We start from the raw sequence: 17,573 nt of genomic DNA on the forward strand, positions 1-17,573 counted from the left end.
CGATATTGATTTTAGGTCATATCGCCCAGCCCTACCATAAGATGTACCCGTATATAAACCGCAGCAACTCTTTTTGGAACTCCCCCCCAAAAAAACATACACAAGCCGCAGTTTTCTTTGTTGAAAAAAATGTGTTGTGTACTGCAAGTACAGAACGATTTTGTACAGTGAATGCACATAAAGGTACATAAAAATATTGTGTAAACAGTGCCTTTTAACACGGCAACAACTTTGAGAAATAAGATTTATTTAGCGGATTTTCTGAACTATAGAGCGCCCCTATCGGCGAAAGAAAAATCCACAGAAAAGTCGCATCGTTGTATGATTCAAAATCTAGGAAAAAAGTAGAGGCTTATAGTCCAGAAAATGCGGTGTAAATTGCTCCTGTTGTCTCCGGTTTGAAGGGTGCTTTCTCAAGATGGTTTATTTGAGCTCCTTCCTCAGAAGTTCAATAGGATTTAGTTCAGGGTTCATTGAGGGCCACTTTATAATAGTCCAATATGTCGCTCTTTGCCATACTTGTTTTAAATGAGTTTTGGGAAAGCACCACAAATACAATACAATACAACTTTATTGCAAAATTAAGTGACGGATTTGGGTGAGGCAAACCATCAGTGGATGTTTGACGACAACATTTTGAGCCTTTTTGAATCATACACAACTGCAACATTTAAAACAGAGACAAAGTTAAACGCGATTGCAGCACTGCACACTATCATGTGTTTGATTGTCATTTGGGATGAGAAGATGGAAATGGGTATTTTACTTCCCATTTCGCAAATCACTGCATTTAGAACTTAGGACAGCACACGTGAAAAATTGCTCCAGGCGAGGCCGGCACTAATTGCCATAATGGGCTGAAATGACTGAGTTGCAAGAGATGCAGAGTTGACGGGAGTTTTGTTGCCAGGGTTATGACATGACACTTTTTGACTGGCCGTGACTCCACAAAATTCCATTGCCAAATAGATTATATGTTGCAATAACTTCGGTTGTTTTCATTGTGACACTTCTGCTGTCGGTCCATTGTCATTGCATTTTGGTTGTTGTGTTGTGGCATTTGCAGTCGTCACGGTCACCATACTGAACACATTTCACTCTGACGATTGTCTACACAAATGTTCAAAATGAGCAAGTTTGCATGACAATTTGTGATTCAAATTCACATTTTAGGCGTTTAATGTACACAAAGTCAGAGTCGGAAGCAAATCCATTCAATTGACTTGCGGGAAGATTTTCATGAAAAGATAAAATACAATGAGTTGTCATCTTTCCGAGAGCCATCTCCATTCTGAACTCTCACACACACACGAGAACACCCTTACCTTGCAGAACAGCATCGTGATGTGTTTTTATATACCCTATTCAGTACTAAATTCCATTGCACTCTCTTATTTATTTATCTAATTTATATATTTGTCTGTATTATTGTTGTATTGCACTGGAGAGGGGAGCCCTCTAATCTCGTTGCACACTTGAGTACAATGACAATAAAGGGATTTCTAATTCTAAAAAAAAGAAGAAAAAAAAAAAATCATGATCTGTAAAGTGCAATCTCACAGGCACAACTGATCGAAGGCCCATCTTGGCCTTTTTCCCCACCCACATCTCTAAAATTCCTCATAATTAGTGGACCACTGGCAGCAAGATGGTCCGGTTTGGAATTTTGGGGAGAAAAACTTGTTAGGCAGCAGGGTGGAGACTACAAAGAAAAAGGATGGTGAAAGAGGAGGAAGAAGCGGTGGCTCAGAGAGTATAAAAAAGGCAAAGTCCAAAAGGTTTGCATCAGTGTCTGGGTGCACTGGTGCAAAAAGCCTCTCAGTCCCGTCAGAACTGAGCAAACATGGCACGTGTCCGCCACACCTTGGCGGTGATACTTGCATTGGTCTTTCTGCCAAGTCTGTCTTCGGCTCATCTCCATGACACGTAAGTAGAGCCAGTCTTGACTTGACTTATCTCGAGAGTCAAAACAAGTGTGCAGCTCGCATCTTAGTATTAACTCGGGACAGGGCCTGCTTTTATTACGATTTCAAGATTTGTACTAACATGGATCTTTCTACTGCGGCCTCTTCAACATTTATTTAATTGTGTAATATGAGAGTATATGTGTTTTGGCATTGGGTAAGCCATGGAAAACGACTTCTGGACGGCTTAGAGGAAATTCTGGTTGTAGAGGAGATACTGCCCCAAGTGGGGCACAAGTAACACAGGGTCTTGTTCAGTGACTGAAAAATGGAACCAATAGAGAGACAGGTGGGTCCGGTCTTGGATTCTCCCAGAGAGATGATGAAGTGGCAGGAGAGAGAGAAGTCTGGGTTCTGCTTTCATAACCTAACCCTGAATCAGTGGTACACTATTTAAAAAATTGGCTGTGAGATTTACTTGAAAAAAAGAAAATCTAGCAAAGGCTATCAAATTCTAAGTACATTTTAAAAGAAGTGTTTTTTTAAATTTCATTTTAATAGTTTAATAAATGTAAAAGAAGGTTGACCCAAGGTAAGGCAGTTTTATTAAGACAGCATATTTCAAACACAAGGCAACTCAATGTGGGTGAGGATCGAACCTTCATTCTCCAGGCCACTCTGCATCATAGACGTGCTTCTCTTTCCATGCATTCGTGTATTGCTCGTGTCAGGTGGAATCCTCGATATACATCAGCAATATATTCAGATACAGTGGGAGCGGCATGGCTCCGGTGTAAAGAGACTGCCTTTCAACCTTCAAGTTGTGGGTTTGATCCTCAGCAACGACCAGTTTCGTTGCGTGTAAAATGTAATGTATTAAAAAAAAAAAAAAAAAACCTGCCCTCCCTTACGTGACCTATTTTTAATAATCTAGTAAAATGTATTCTAAAAATATTCTTGTAAAATATACTTTCAATTTCTGAATGAAAAAACATTCCTAGGTATTTTTTCAAGTAAATATCCCCATTTTTCCAGTGTAGAAAATGGATGGATGTTTGGCATTGTTCCATCAAAAGCTTATTTGAAAGCACTGTCTGTTGGAAACAGATATTAATTACTGTATTTTTTATACTGACCAGAAGATGGCGACAGCGTGAAGCCGCCAGATACCTTACACGTGTGGACTGCTGCAAAGGATGGTCGGAGAAGGAGGGGGCTCAATTAATTTTGGGTTTTGTGTGTTCTCTTAATTGAAAAATATAAATAATAATAAATACAACTTGAATGAAAATTAGTAATTAGGAAATAAGGCATTACATTTGAAATGAGGTTCAGCATAATTATCTTAAATAACAAACTAATGTTACCCTAACCTTAATATTTTGTAGCACAACCTTTTGAGGAAATGACTGCAAACAATTTAAGTAACTTTTAGTGAAACTTCTACACCTCGTTCAGGTATTTCAGCCCATTCTCCACTCGCAAATTGCTCCAGTTGTCTCCGGGTTGAAGGGTGCTTTCTCAAGATGGTTTGTTTGAGCTCCTTCCACCACAGATGTTCAAGAGGATTTAATTCAGGGTTCATTGAGCGCCACTTCAGAAAAGTCCAATATGTCGCGCTTTGCCATTCTTGGGGGTTTTAGCTGTGTTTTGGGGATATATTTAAACAGAGACACTTAACCTTTAAGCACTTTTGTTATAAAAATAAACAGAAATAAACAAATAATAAATCTCAACAATATATTAATCTCATCTGATCTAGATTGAGTTTACTTAACTATTCCCATAAAGGGGAACATACATAAAAGTTCACAATCGCCACTGTTTTGTGAACTTTTCTGTATGTTTTAATTATTATTATTTGTATTATTATTATTATTATTATTATTATTGTCATTATCATTATTATTATTATTTGCGGTTGTGGAATCGAGGATGGAAATGGGGCAGTTCACGGCAGTATGTGGTAGCGAGGAACCTAACATGCTGGTACAATTCAATTGCCTCAGTTGTAATTGGAAACATATCAAAACATCTGTTTTTTATTTGTGCGTTCTAAACTCTGGCCGCAACATGTGACATAGTTGTTTCTCCAGTGGAATTAATATTGTTAAAACATATAAAACTTTGACTTGTCACTCTTCAATAATTTGCTGCATTCGCCATCTCCCAAAAAACTGCATTCATGTGACACAGGTTTTTCGCTAAAGCAATGATTATGTTCTTTCCATCCATGCAGCATTTTTGCCGTGACCGTGAGCTCTCAGGTGAGAGGCGGGTCGCAGGAAACGCTGTGTGCCCTCATCCAGGGGCCCACAGAGCCCGTTGTGTTGAGTATCACCCTGGTCACAGACACTGGCAGCACTCTTATCCTGAAGGAGGACGTCAAACAGGACTTTTACCAATGCCTGAACTTTCAGGTACGTTTCTCATTGACCCATATATATCCATCCATCCATTTCTTGGCCAGCTTAACAACGGCTGCTTTCTATTTGAGGCCAGTGTACCTGCATTCCGCTATAAAAACTTTCTCTATGCCTGATTCTTACTCCCTCAACACACACTCACGTGCACACGTACACTATATAAACATAAAGTGATTCTATAGTTGACACATTTGGACTGTTTCTCTTTCCTCCCCCCTTTCTCAATTTACAAGCTATCTGTTTTTGTCTGTGTGTGTTTCTGGGCACTGTAGGTCCCCACAGTGCGCACTCGTACTGTGGCAACCATAAATGTCTCTGTGAAAGGGGAGAGTGCCACCATGTACAAGAAGACCAAAATCCTCATTGTGCCCCCTGCTTTCATCCACATCGTCCAGACAGATAAACCTATCTACAAACCTGGACAGACCGGTAAGAAGCACCACAATCAAAACGTTGACATTTGAGAGGCACTTTTTGGGGTAATGCGGGAATGTTGGATGAATTAAAACTCCTAAAGAGGTGATAATCCGAGATGTCAAGGACATGTGATTCCTCTCAGCTGCCTAAGGCTCATTCACACTAAGGCTCATTCTTAAGAAATATAACAAAACCTTTTTTGCGGGATTACAAACTTCTCTTTTTAAGTATTATCTTTATGCAAGACTACGTTAGGCAAAAGATAACTCACCCATTGATGTGTGAAAGGCAGAGCAAACTAAGAGTTTTGTCAATGGGAATCAACCACATAAAACATGTTTTAATATTTTTGGTGATCATACGATTGTGAAATTAAGTGACTTACTGTTCGGTAAAACACAGCACATGGGGTATGCCCCATTAACTTTGACGTGGTCAAAAAGGGAGCGTTGGATATAAAACACATCATTGCTGTTTTTCCAGGACTATCAAAACTCTTGCCACTATTCGCAGTCTTTCAGAAAAGCACACAGAATCATAAACGTTGATGTGTTTTCATAGCAATCGCTGTATGTTGTGCGTACAGGTTTTAAATCAATATTTTAAAACAGATACAATTTAAGAAAATAACTTTGCGAGTTTGAATACAACCAGGTTGAATGCAATTTAATCCATACATTTTTAGAAGTGCAAATAAATATTTTTCGAACCATGCGTTACTCATCCACTTTGGCATCAGTGGCTGATTGTGCTTTTTGTCATCCAAAAACATTTCACATGTTAATTTTCTATCTCGGGAACCATATTCTGAGTCCTATCATAGACAAAAATGTTCTCTTCCCTGTTTGTTTCTTTTCGCCGATAGTTTACCTGTATGTAATGTAATTTAAGGAATGCTTGACATTTATTTTTCATTAATTGCCGCCATTACTTTACAGTGCTGTTCCGAATCGTTTCCATGGATTCAGGTTTCATCCCTGTGGACCGGCTGGTAAGTTTTCAATTAGTTTTGATGATAGTCCACCATGTTTGTCCGAGGCTGAAAAAGAAAGAATACAAAAAAGAAGTGAGACAGTGTGAGACGATTCAGGACCAAATGAGCACACAATAATGACATGATTTCTCATGATAATAAAAATGCGATAAAAATGCATGCAGCAAGTACAACGTATTTATTAATTTATTATTTGTAGTATTTATTAAGTGCAAGGTATTTATTTATAAACTGTTCATAAACAACTGGCTCAAGGCATACTTTTGATATCAAACATGCTTACTTCCATGAGATAGACTTTTCTATTTCAAATATGTCATTATTTCAAATTTATGAAAAAGAAATACAAAATTATAATATATATTAATCATTATTACTTATGAAAATGTGGCATCAGTATGTGCTGGAACTAAGAGAAGGGGCAAATTATCTTTGCTATTTGTCACCAAAAGTATGTGTGCCTTGCCTGTTTCTGGTTCAGGATTTGTATGTATGTTTTGATGTCTTTATTTATTTATTTTGCTCTAAAGACTTGCATGTAAATGGCTAATAATATTACTCTGATGTCATTGCCAACAATCTTTTTGATGCTATTTTTAACTACTGTGTTATGTTTCGACTTATTTACAAGCAAGTCCAGGAAATGACTTTGACTTTTCCATTTGTTCTTTTTCAGTACACAGTGGTGGTGCTCCAGGTAAGAATCCCAGTTTGAGCCTCACTGACAAATCAGGCTATAATTTTACACTAAGTAGACATTGCGCGTGGGCTAGATGTAAAAACTGACTAATCTTTATGTTCATGCCAGGCCAGGGCTTGTCTAGTTTACTATGTTTGGGAATTATGCAGACCATGACTGAAAGTAGACTAGATTTGAGATTAGGTGACTAAACGGAATATGCGAAGCCGCGCCCATTTGCCGGAAAGTAAGTCGGCTGTGTTCACGCTGACAACGGTGGCAAACGCTCCTCTCAATTTGTGCCTGTCTACTAAAATACCGAAAGAAAAAAGTCCACCAAAGTTCTCAGTTAGACTTTGCTTTGTGCTCGACGTGCACTAGGGTATGAAAATAGGGCCCTCTATGTTCACTTGAGTGGCTAAAAGCAACAGTGAAACCATTTGAGACATAATATTGTGGCGGTAATGCTTCAAGAGGGACTTCACAGGGGCCTTGATATGAATCACAGGATTATTGTGCGCGTGTACGTTTTTAAGGACTCACTCACACTATCAGCAGTTGAACATAACAAACGAATGCACCACAAAAAATAAAAGTTGCGTGAACTCCGTCATTTTTTAAGTTGGGCAATTCACCAAGATCTAATTGTCGGTGTTGTGAAAATGGCTTTTCTTCGTTTCGCAACAAAGCAATATTGGTTTACAAAAAATGATAAATAAAAACAACTCAGCAAATTGTTTTGGGCCAAAAGACTTGCTTGCTTTGTTATACTTACTATTATTGTTGCCATAAATAATAATAATAATAATCAATAATGCATGCAATAAAGTGGTTCCAACTTAAATTACTGTTTAATTGCTAGAACTACAAGTTGTGATTTTTTTTGTTTTGTTTTTTTACAGTGGAGTGGGAATAGAATATAAGTTTTTTTTTTTTTTTTTTAATAGATATTGATCAAAGCTGGAATTCTCACTGATTATGTGCCACAGAAAGTAAAAAATAGCGCTATGCCTCTTCAGGTGGGGGTCACTTGCAACTAAACTACAACAGGTCAATAATGACATTTCTGTCCTCTGTCTGTCTGTTAATGTAGGATCCCAATTCCAATCGAATTGCTCAGTGGTTGGATAAATTTGTTACGGCTGGAATCCTTGATCTTTCCCATGCCACGATTCCAGAGGCACCACAAGGAACCTACATAATTACTGCCACCACGGACAAAGGAGAGAAAATCTCCCACAGTTTTGAGATCAAGGAATATGGTCTGTTATAATCGCTATGCAACTGTTGTGCTTGCATAACCTTTTTTGTTTGTTAATGAGTATTTATTTGTATTTATTTAGTTTTGCCCAAATTTGAAGTAACCGTTCAGCTCCCGACTGTGATTTCCATCTTGGACCAGCAGACCACGTTTAAAGTTTGTGGAAAGTAAGTGTCTTAGTCTGACTCCTCCTCATCCTCATTTTGTTGTGCAAAGGAAGAAAGCTATGCAAAGATATTTAAACTAAAGCATTTGAAATAAATGTTTGAAATAAATTGTCTTGTAAATAGTCTGAAACTCATGCAAGTTCAATGTTGTGCCTTTCATTTCTGAACAGCAATTAAAAAATGAACTTTTGCTTCCCCATGCAGATATACTTATGGAAAACCAGTTATTGGCTCAGTCATGGCAGAGTTATGTAGGAATGCTGTCCAATATTTCTGGCGTTCTCCGCTGGAGTCAAACATCTGCAAGAAATATAAACTGACAGTGAGTAGCTGACATAGAACTTCTATTATCTATTCCTTCATGTAAATCCATGAACACCTTTGTCTAAAAGTGACACTCTTCCAGACCGATCACACCGGCTGTGCCACACAAACGTTGAGCTTGAAAGAGTTTGCCCTCAACAAGTATATATATGACGATAGTTTTGTGGTGAATGCCGAACTGGAAGAGGATGGCACAGGTAAGATGGTGGAATATTTTACTTCCCATCATGTTACCTATACGACTTGATGACTGCTTCTAATTAATAATCATATTTCTCATTTAGGGGTGGTCCTGACAGGTACAGGGCAGACAAGCTTAAGTGCCGTGATCAGAACACTCACGTTTGAAGATGTCCCTCAAACCTACAAGCCTGGGATCTCATTTCAAGGAAAGGTACTCACTCTTTTTTTTTAAGTGTTGTGAAAGCCAACAACAAGTATTAAATATTTACAATTTCATCTTGATACTTTTGCTTTTGTGCCTCTGCAATTAGATTCATTCTGATTCAAATAGCTGCAATTCCTTAACACTATATTTCTGAAAAAACAAAACAAAAAAAACACTAGAAGATGAAAATCTATACTGCAATCATATTAATTCCATTTTCATGATTCGACTGGCTTATATGGTCAATTACTATGGGTCAATATTGTTGAACTAGTTAGTTTTTCCTCATATGATGTGTAGTTTTTCAAAAGTACATAGAGTTGTTTTTGCAACACCAGGAGTTTTTAATTGTTCAATTCTAAATTATTATTGGAAGTCTCTAGAGGACCTAATTTGTCAAAGAAAGGAAGTTAAAATGGTGGCGCTGTGGTTGCCCCTTTTGTAGTGCTTATCAGGGTCTGATGCTACTCAGTCCCCAGGATGCCACCCAAGAAACCAGAGCACTAACCAGGCCCAACCGCACATTCATTGTGCACGTATACGATGTTTAAACTTTAGACTGTTTAAATGTTTATCCATCCAAAATCTTAAATGGCTAAACATTTTGTCGCGTTCATTTTGTTTGCAGGTCAAAATGACTGGTCCAGACAATAAACCTGTGGCCAATGAGCCCGTGTACTTATTCGCACCGGACTCACTCACTTTAAAACTCACCACAAACACACAAGGCATGGCCTCGTTTACCCTGGACACCAGCGACTGGGCGGGCTACGTGAATCTTAAGGTTTGTGAATTATCCGTTGTTTTTAGGCCACTAGGGTGCATACTGGCGGAACAAAATCCTTTTTTTTAATTTTTATTTTCTTTTTTTACCAACATAGTCAGCGGTTAAATATGCCAAGCTAAACAAAATGAATCTGTTGATACATAATGTATCGATCTATACACTATGTAAGCATAAATAGTGTCTGATGCTAACGATATGAGCAGATGTAGACAACAGCACAAAATTATTTATTTAGTTTTTTTAATTAATTCATTTTTTGGGGGTGTGAAAACCTCTATGCATTTTGTATTGGCTATAATTGGCGACGATGCCACGTCGCACAACTTCCCACGAGACTTGAATGATCCTAAATAATGGTCAAATTTCACCATTATGTTGTTTTTGGGTTAACAGGCTATGATCAAGCCGGATAAAGAGAAAGAGGTGTACAATGCAAATATACGGAGACCGCAGTACAACGATGCCTATCATGGCGTTTCTGCCTTCTACTCCAAGAGCAAAAGTTTTTTGAAGCTCATGCTCAGCGATCAGATCTCCTGCGACAAAGATGCCACAGTGCAAGCTCAGTACATCATCCAGGGACAGGAGCTCAAGGAAGGACAGCAGACCTTGGACTTTTACTACTTGGTGGGTCCAGTTGTTCTCAATATTGACTTTCACTTCAGTCTGTATTAAAAATTCTAGCACCGCGTAAGAAGAACACTGAAAATACTAGTTTCAAATGTCTGTGTGGATAAAGTCTCACTTCACTTTGAGTCAATGTGTACTTTTTAGGTGATGTCCAAAGGAGCAATTGTGGACCATAATCGTATCCCAGTTGGTGTGACAGTGGGTACAGGTAATCTAATTTGATTCGATTTTAATCAATTGTGCGTGCATGGGTTGTGACGAGGCACGTTGAGTTCCTTCCATATTCAAAAAACACGTGATAGTGAGTTTCCAAGTGTGTTATATGTATCACCAGTGGTACCTGGGCTCCCTCTGCTGTTACGCAAAAGAATCACTGTCCAAGTACAATTCAGGTCGATTTTACTTTTTGAAACAATGCATTTCCGTTCCATTATTAAAAAAACTTTTATTTTAGAACCACCTTTATTATTATTTTATGTAATTTTTATTGGATTTTTTTTCCTTCCGACTGTGCATAACAGTTACAGTGGCTGAAAAGACAAGAAATATACTTTTTAGGAATGAAACCTATCTTGTTTTTGATGATGGCCATATTTTGCTGCCCGAGCACTAGGCGTAAAAAGCGTTTTTGTGGCTGTGTTGCAAATAGACTAACGATCGGCGGTGACTCCAATTGCCCATTGCAGACGACATCTTTTACCTGCCACTGTCATACACTGGATCCCAGTGATTTCTATTTCCCCAATATCAGACACGGCACAAATACTGGTTCGTACTGAGCCTCTGACCGCCCAGATTGTGATTCAGATGAGGTATTCCGCAGGGATTGGCTGGGAAAGGACTATTTCCATCCTGCAACGGCGCACAAAGCGCAAATGCCCCCATAACGCAGACTTTGCACCAGTGCAAAGTCTAGCAAAATACCAAACTCCACCCATGCTTACAATTAGACTGTGCTCAGAACAAAAATAGGGCCCTTGGGTCTATAATGGTACTTTATTTTAATTTTAGTCATGATGGTGGCAATTTATGCAGTACTTGGCCAAGTAAGTTGGAGAAACATTGTGATTTATTTATTTTTTTTCGATATTTTTTGTAATTTTGAAAGGTACAGGTACATCACAGCTTTCTATTGAAGTTGATTAGGCAAATAATTTTGGGGGCTTTTGGGATAGGCCCCTAACCCAGTTCAATATATTCGCCACTGCACGGAGCAACATTCAAAAACATATTTGAATCAAAACCAGACAAATCCGCCATAGCCTGACAATGTTTGAAGCAGTGACTTGAGGATTACAAGTGAGATCTAATTGCAATTTCATGAAGTCAAAGCCATGGCTTTCTTACTTGACACATTATTATTAGTTCCATTCTACAACACGTGGCATCTTGTTTTTATCATTTTCAGTGAACAAAGGGGGGTTGACCATACCCCTCCGACAAGTGATCGACCTGGCTCCCTTTGCACAGGTTGTAGTTTACACTTTGTTGCCTGGTGGCGAGGCTGTGGCAGACAGCCAGGACTTCCCCATTGAGCTCTGTCTCAAAAACAAGGTTGTACACAGTGATTTTCAAATACACAATAAAAAATTGATATGTACATACATTTCATGACATTTCATTAAATTAATGTAGAAAAAGAAAAGATCATTTGAAAACTTGATTTTTCGCCATTGACCTCCTGTTGTCTTCTGTACAGGTTTCTCTTAAGTTCTCGTCCCTCCAGGAGCTTCCAGCAGAGAAAACCACATTGAAACTGCAGGCTCAGCCTGGCTCTTTGTGCTCTGTGAGAGCCATTGACCAGAGCATCCTATTGCTGCAGTCAGAGAAGGAACTCACTGTTGGCTATGTAAGATACCTTCAACTTTATACCAACACATGCATCAACCCAGAAGTATCGTTTTTACAAAGTGATGACAAGAAAAAAATGGAGGAGCCATGCTAATTGCTAAGCATACCATCAGATTGGCACATAACTGTTTGGCACTGAAATGAAGTGCTTGGGTTATTGTGTACACTTTTCACAGAAGTCTGTCTGGAGCTGCGTTAAGGAGAGAACATCCAACATTGAACAGCAAAATAGCAGGCAATTTAATAAGTGTCTGAACTGTGGAGAGAAAATCGTGCTCGCTAAATGCAATCGCAAACTGGAAATGAATACAGTTCTGTCAGCCAGGAGGTGTGGCCAATAAGATTACGCGGGCGCAAACCGGAATACCGAGAGAAAACCCACACAGGCACGGAGAGAACGTGCAAACTCCACACAGGAGGCCGTGGCCTGGAATCAAACTCACAACCTCTTCGGCATATGTGCTAACCAGTCGGCCGCCGTGCTGCCCCAATTAAAAAATTGCTCTTCAAAATTATGAAGTTGTTACGCAAATGGAGTCATTGATTTGCAAAACTACTCCACAAATAAAAAAATAATTTGATTACTTATTCAAAACTGTGTTTAACTTTGTGCAGGTGTACAATCAGCTGCCTCTGCAGAAGCTGTCAGGATACACGTATGAGATTGAAGACTCTCAGCCATATCCCTGCTATCCCACGTACAGACCAATTCTTGAAGAGTTGGTGGAACGGCGGAGAAAGCGCTCAGTTTTCTTTGGACCAACCACTCAGAAGGATGATGTTTACAGCATCTTTAAAGTAAGAATTTGGACTTGACCATTAAGTAGGCTACACTAAGTACATCTTACACTCACCTGCTCATTTTTAGGCCACGTGCCTTTTGAATGTGGGCTTGTCGGGCACATGTGGCGCACTCACAAAATGTGGGCTGAGAGTGCAAGCTCATTATAAAGTCAAGATCAAATGTAAAATAAGCGCGGTCCATATATTTAGAAAGTGATGTTTTGGATCGCCTATTGACGCTATGGTTGTTTTGTGTTTTTGTATTTGCATGTGCTTGAGTGATGCAAGTGAGCATGAGCAAAACAAGTTTGTCGAGAAGCAATAACTTGTTCGCTTTTGTTAGCATCATCTTCTCATTGGATGGAAGATGAGGATTTTTACACTTAGAATGATTTGGGCATCATTGATACACACAATGGCATGGAACGGTGTTTAAACAATGCCACCGCATTCAGTGAAGTGCCTATTTGATGGCTGCTTTTATACGTACCAACAGTTTTACACTGAAAGACAGATATCGCGGGTATATAGACCAATTAATGACGTTTGAGTTTATTTGCCCATTAAAACGTCATTTTCTGAACGGAATTTGCTGGCTATGTGGCTAATTCTATGAAGTCTGTACTTGTGCATTGCCGCGCTGAAACTTGCCTGCAGACAAAGACGTATTTCAAATGTCATTAAATTACTGTGAAGTAACAACATATTGTGATTGTTGTTAAGTACTTAGTTAAAACTTGCTATCAATGATTTCCAAGAAATCTCCTTGCCTAAAAAAAAAAATAAAGGAATTAGTGATTGCTATTAATCTGTGGCTATGGTGTCTCGCTCTTCAAACTCCAGTTTCAATGTTCAAGCACAAAGTTTTGTGTGGACGCCTGGTCAGAGTTATGCATAAATGTGCATTTCTGTTCCAGTATGGCTGTCTCTGCGCACCAGCTCCAAGAAAATGTGCTTTGCTGAAATGAATGTAATTCTCTATTTCAGATGATTGGAGTCAAGCTTGTGACAAATTCTGATGTGAAGAAACCCTTCAACTGCCTTCAAAGATATCCATATGTCTTAGCAGGTAGGTTTGTGAGAATATATTCTTTAATTCCTCACTTTTTTGTAACTACTGTATTTGAATTTATCACTGATATCGTCTTCAGTTGATCCAAATCTAAAAGCAGTGAGTGTGTTCTGGAAAATGATTGAATTTGATTCTTATGAAAGGTGTTTTTTTTTCTGTCTTCATCGAAGGTGCCACAGATGAGTCGGTACTCAATACCTTTGCTGCAATGCCGGATTTTGTTTCCAAACAGAAAACTGACGAAGAAGAGAAGAAGGAGACAGTGAGGACATTCTTCCCAGAAACATGGATCTGGGACTTAGTCCCTGTTGGGTAAATATGTTATGAAACTTTACTGAACTATTTTGAAACATGAAGTTTGAACACAAAGCAACTTGAACTTGTTCATTTGCCTGGCGTGCCTGCGTGCGTGTGTATAGAGACAAGGGTACAGTGAATGTGGAGAAGACGGTCCCAGACAGCATCACCAAGTGGGCCGCTGGAGCTTTTTGTGTCTCCTCGGTGGGCTTCGGTGTGGCGCCCACCACTGCGCTGACTGCCTTCCAGCCCTTCTTTGTCAGTCTCACGCTGCCCTACTCTGTCATCCGGGGGGAGGTGTTTACTCTGAAAGCAACCGTCTTCAACTATCTCTCCAAATGCATCATGGTAATTATCAATCATGTATCATATAACACCTGGTTGTAGTGGCACCTTTTCAATAGCATTTGAAATAATGTCATTTATTTTCATTTTTGTGCTATGTATGACGTTTTGAATTGTCACTGCTTCTTTCCCCCTGCATGCAAGGAGAGATCACATCTTCCTGAAGGACTTTTTGTATTCAACGGTAGTTATTTGCTTCCTGATACTGATACAAACATGTCTGTGTGTGCCTTCAGGTGAAAGTTACATTGGCTCCTTCTGACATGCATACCTTCCAAAACTGTGATGACTGCCAATACAGCGCGTGTCTATGCAGTGAGGAGAGCAGAACCTTCACTTGGATTGTCACTCCAACTGTCCTTGGTAAGAATGACTTCTACAACTGACTTTCAACCACTGTGAGCTTCACTAAATCTTTCATTAGTTCTAATGCTATTCAAGCATAGATGTTGTTATTTAATTGTGTCTTGACTGAATATTTTGGCTTTTTATTTAATTTTCCTTTAAATGTCTTGTGATAACGCAAGCGGAAATTCAATTAACACTCAGATTTATGTAGGACTGATCATATCTGAAATTAATGAGTAAGACTGGAATCTGTGCGACAAAGACAAATTCTGAGGATGTAGTGTGGGGATAAACCCTAAAAATAAATTAGTCCAGAAAATAAGTCACGGTAAATTTGTTTTAGCTGGACTGAAGACGCATGTCTAAATGCAACCTCCCAATAAGACAGTTTGTTTGCACACAGGCAAGGTCGATCTGAAGGTGAGCGCCGAGGCTCTGAAGACGAGCTTGCTGTGTGGCAATGAAGTGGCTTCTGTCCCTGACGTGGGCCGTATTGACACTGTGGTCCGAAGCCTGCTGGTGGAGGTCAGTACCTGTCACATGCACCATAATGTACATGACGACTGTGTGTTGACATAACATCACCAGATGTGATTGTCATTTCAAAAAGCGTAAGTGGAGTCAAGTGGTGACGATTGTGTGACTGACAGGGGCCTTCGAAGATAGCATTTTCTATTGACAGCAGGAAATTGTGTAATTCATTCCAGTTGAACACTTTCTGTGTTGGTTTCTCTTGTAGGCTGAAGGAACGCCTCAGTCAGTCAGCCATAACGCGCTCCTCTGTCCTGCAGGTACGTTTTTTATCACAAAATATCAAAAATAAGCTTTGTCATGAGCTACATTGTTATTGCTCATTTCTAATATATTTTTTTTATTAACTCTGATAACTCTTGTAACTTTGGCAGCAATTATCGGTATTCAATAATTTCTTCACAATAAATAATCAAGGGGAATTGTCACATGAAAGAAAATTACACAATTCCCATTTAATTATTAAAAAAAAAAAAATCCTTAAAGAGCTAGTCAAGGCTCAACCAAAGACAATATAATGACAATTTGCTCTGTGTAATCAGAACCACAAGTTGCAAACATGACAAACCACAAATGCAGGTTGTACCACTGGCAGCAGTTTCAGTCTCATATGGACAACCCCTTTTAATATGGAGTATAATTTTTAATCTTCCATGATAATGAAACTTTAATTATCATTATTGTTCGTAATAGAAATTAATTGAACTCTTCTGTACAATGTTTTTGCGTCATGCACATTACAAAGTCACCACATTAATGTAGTATTTGGAAAGTGGAAGTGTTAAACGGTCTGAGGGCTCACATTTAAATTGAAGATATTTTGTACTAATTCACTTTTTGCCCATGTTTTGTTGCCAGAGGGACCAGTGGAAAAGCAAGTCTCTCTTGTGTTGCCAGAGATGTTTGTTCCTGGTTCTGCCAGAGCCACTGTCTCTGTTCTTGGTAATAAAAAAAAAAAAAAAACTCTGTCGTTTATGCTCATGTGGTGCATCTTAATAGAACCCTCAGTAATGAGATTGCTTTCCTGAAGGCGACCTGATGGGCCGAGCCATTAATAACCTGGACCACCTCCTGGCGATGCCATATGGTTGTGGGGAGCAGAACATGTTGCGCTTTGCTCCCAACATCTTCATTCTCATCTACCTGAATAGCACAGGTCAACTGACTGCTGCGATTCAGAAAAAGGCAACACGCTTCCTCGAGAGCGGTGAGTCATTATTCCTAACATGGAAGAGGGGCTCCCAAAACAATACAATCAAAAATGGATCAACACATGGGACAGTAGAACCTAAACTACTAGCCATCTTCGAAACCACTGGAAAAGTAAGATGAGTGCGTAATTACTTTAAACCTACCTGACATTGAATGTCTGTAAATAGTGCTCTATTTGCTCACTGCTTGTTCGTGTGAGCTTAAGAAATTACAAATACGTGCAGCATTTATTTAATTAATGAAGACCCATGACTTCCATATAGCTAAATTTTATTTTAAGGCGCAACTGTACAATTGCCTATTATTTTAAATCCACACGAGAGATAGCAATTTGCGCAAGTGAAACACAATGTTCTTACTCTGCACAAAAGATGAACGTACACACAAAATCACCATCAGAATCAAAACATTTTCTTTGCACCAAGTATGTTAATGAATCCGGAGGTCCAATTTGCACCACCCGTATTTCCCTCTCAAAGGGCATCTGTTTGATGAATCTCAGCCGTTGCGATAGGTTCAAAGAGAGTTGGCCCCAACATGTTCACAACTTTCTTCATATTTATCCTATTTTTCAAAGTTTAGCATTATAAGCTTACTAAACACAGAAACTGCCAACACATAGAAATAATTGTAATTTTTTTTGCATTGATTCCAAATTTGAATTACAGCTTGCAAAACATGCGTATGAAAAAAATAACTGAAGGAAGTACAAACACTCCATTAAGAAGGTGTTAAAATAGAAAAGAACAAATGAATAAACATAGTACAACAAAGAGACTGTTATTGATAAAATACATTAAATTAGTGTCGGAAGTTACAGAATATATATGTTGGATGGAGTTGAATTAAGCATATTTGTGCGAACGCCCAGTTAGTAAACAATGAGGGCATAGTTCCGAGAGTGTGTGTGTGTCGTAATAGAGAATGTGACGTGTGTGTGTATGTTTGTGTGTTGCAGGATACCAAAGGGAACTCACCTACAAGCATGACGATGGCTCCTACAGTGCATTTGGGAAGAGCGACAAGTCTGGCAACACCTGGTCAGTAGGGCAGTTAATCATTGATGGTGATTTTATAAACAATCAAAAAAAAAAAATTTAACGTGGCTGTGTTTTGGAACGCGTTTTGAGTACCTTGAAGGTAAAAAGTGCAATACA

The 17,573-nt window shown here is 38.9% G+C and overlaps 1 protein-coding gene across 1 annotated transcript in view; it reads left to right on the plus strand.

The window, feature by feature from the left end:
• The first annotated feature begins 1,794 nt into the window (after window positions 1-1,794).
• The window catches only part of LOC148333972 (alpha-2-macroglobulin-like protein 1), a 29,721-nt gene continuing 13,942 nt past the window's right edge, over window positions 1,795-17,573 (plus strand). Inside the window, exons 1-25 of the mRNA XM_088301462.1 lie at window positions 1,795-1,926; window positions 4,144-4,324; window positions 4,603-4,759; window positions 5,686-5,738; window positions 6,418-6,438; window positions 7,514-7,682; window positions 7,764-7,848; window positions 8,053-8,170; window positions 8,255-8,369; window positions 8,457-8,566; window positions 9,189-9,344; window positions 9,741-9,974; window positions 10,122-10,185; window positions 11,386-11,531; window positions 11,677-11,826; window positions 12,444-12,626; window positions 13,599-13,680; window positions 13,827-13,995; window positions 14,103-14,328; window positions 14,562-14,688; window positions 15,077-15,198; window positions 15,413-15,464; window positions 16,063-16,146; window positions 16,235-16,411; window positions 17,375-17,456. Of these exons, the coding sequence (XP_088157588.1) occupies window positions 1,844-1,926; window positions 4,144-4,324; window positions 4,603-4,759; window positions 5,686-5,738; window positions 6,418-6,438; window positions 7,514-7,682; window positions 7,764-7,848; window positions 8,053-8,170; window positions 8,255-8,369; window positions 8,457-8,566; window positions 9,189-9,344; window positions 9,741-9,974; window positions 10,122-10,185; window positions 11,386-11,531; window positions 11,677-11,826; window positions 12,444-12,626; window positions 13,599-13,680; window positions 13,827-13,995; window positions 14,103-14,328; window positions 14,562-14,688; window positions 15,077-15,198; window positions 15,413-15,464; window positions 16,063-16,146; window positions 16,235-16,411; window positions 17,375-17,456 (3,146 nt within the window). The 5' untranslated portion in view covers window positions 1,795-1,843. The remainder of the gene's footprint in view (window positions 1,927-4,143; window positions 4,325-4,602; window positions 4,760-5,685; window positions 5,739-6,417; window positions 6,439-7,513; window positions 7,683-7,763; window positions 7,849-8,052; window positions 8,171-8,254; window positions 8,370-8,456; window positions 8,567-9,188; window positions 9,345-9,740; window positions 9,975-10,121; window positions 10,186-11,385; window positions 11,532-11,676; window positions 11,827-12,443; window positions 12,627-13,598; window positions 13,681-13,826; window positions 13,996-14,102; window positions 14,329-14,561; window positions 14,689-15,076; window positions 15,199-15,412; window positions 15,465-16,062; window positions 16,147-16,234; window positions 16,412-17,374; window positions 17,457-17,573) is intronic.

This window comes from Idiotropiscis lumnitzeri, chromosome 7 (assembly GCF_059441095.1).
Source record: "Idiotropiscis lumnitzeri isolate Australia: NSW breed Sydney's pygmy pipehorse chromosome 7, RoL_Ilum_1.0, whole genome shotgun sequence".
Lineage (NCBI taxonomy): Eukaryota > Metazoa > Chordata > Actinopteri > Syngnathiformes > Syngnathidae > Idiotropiscis > Idiotropiscis lumnitzeri.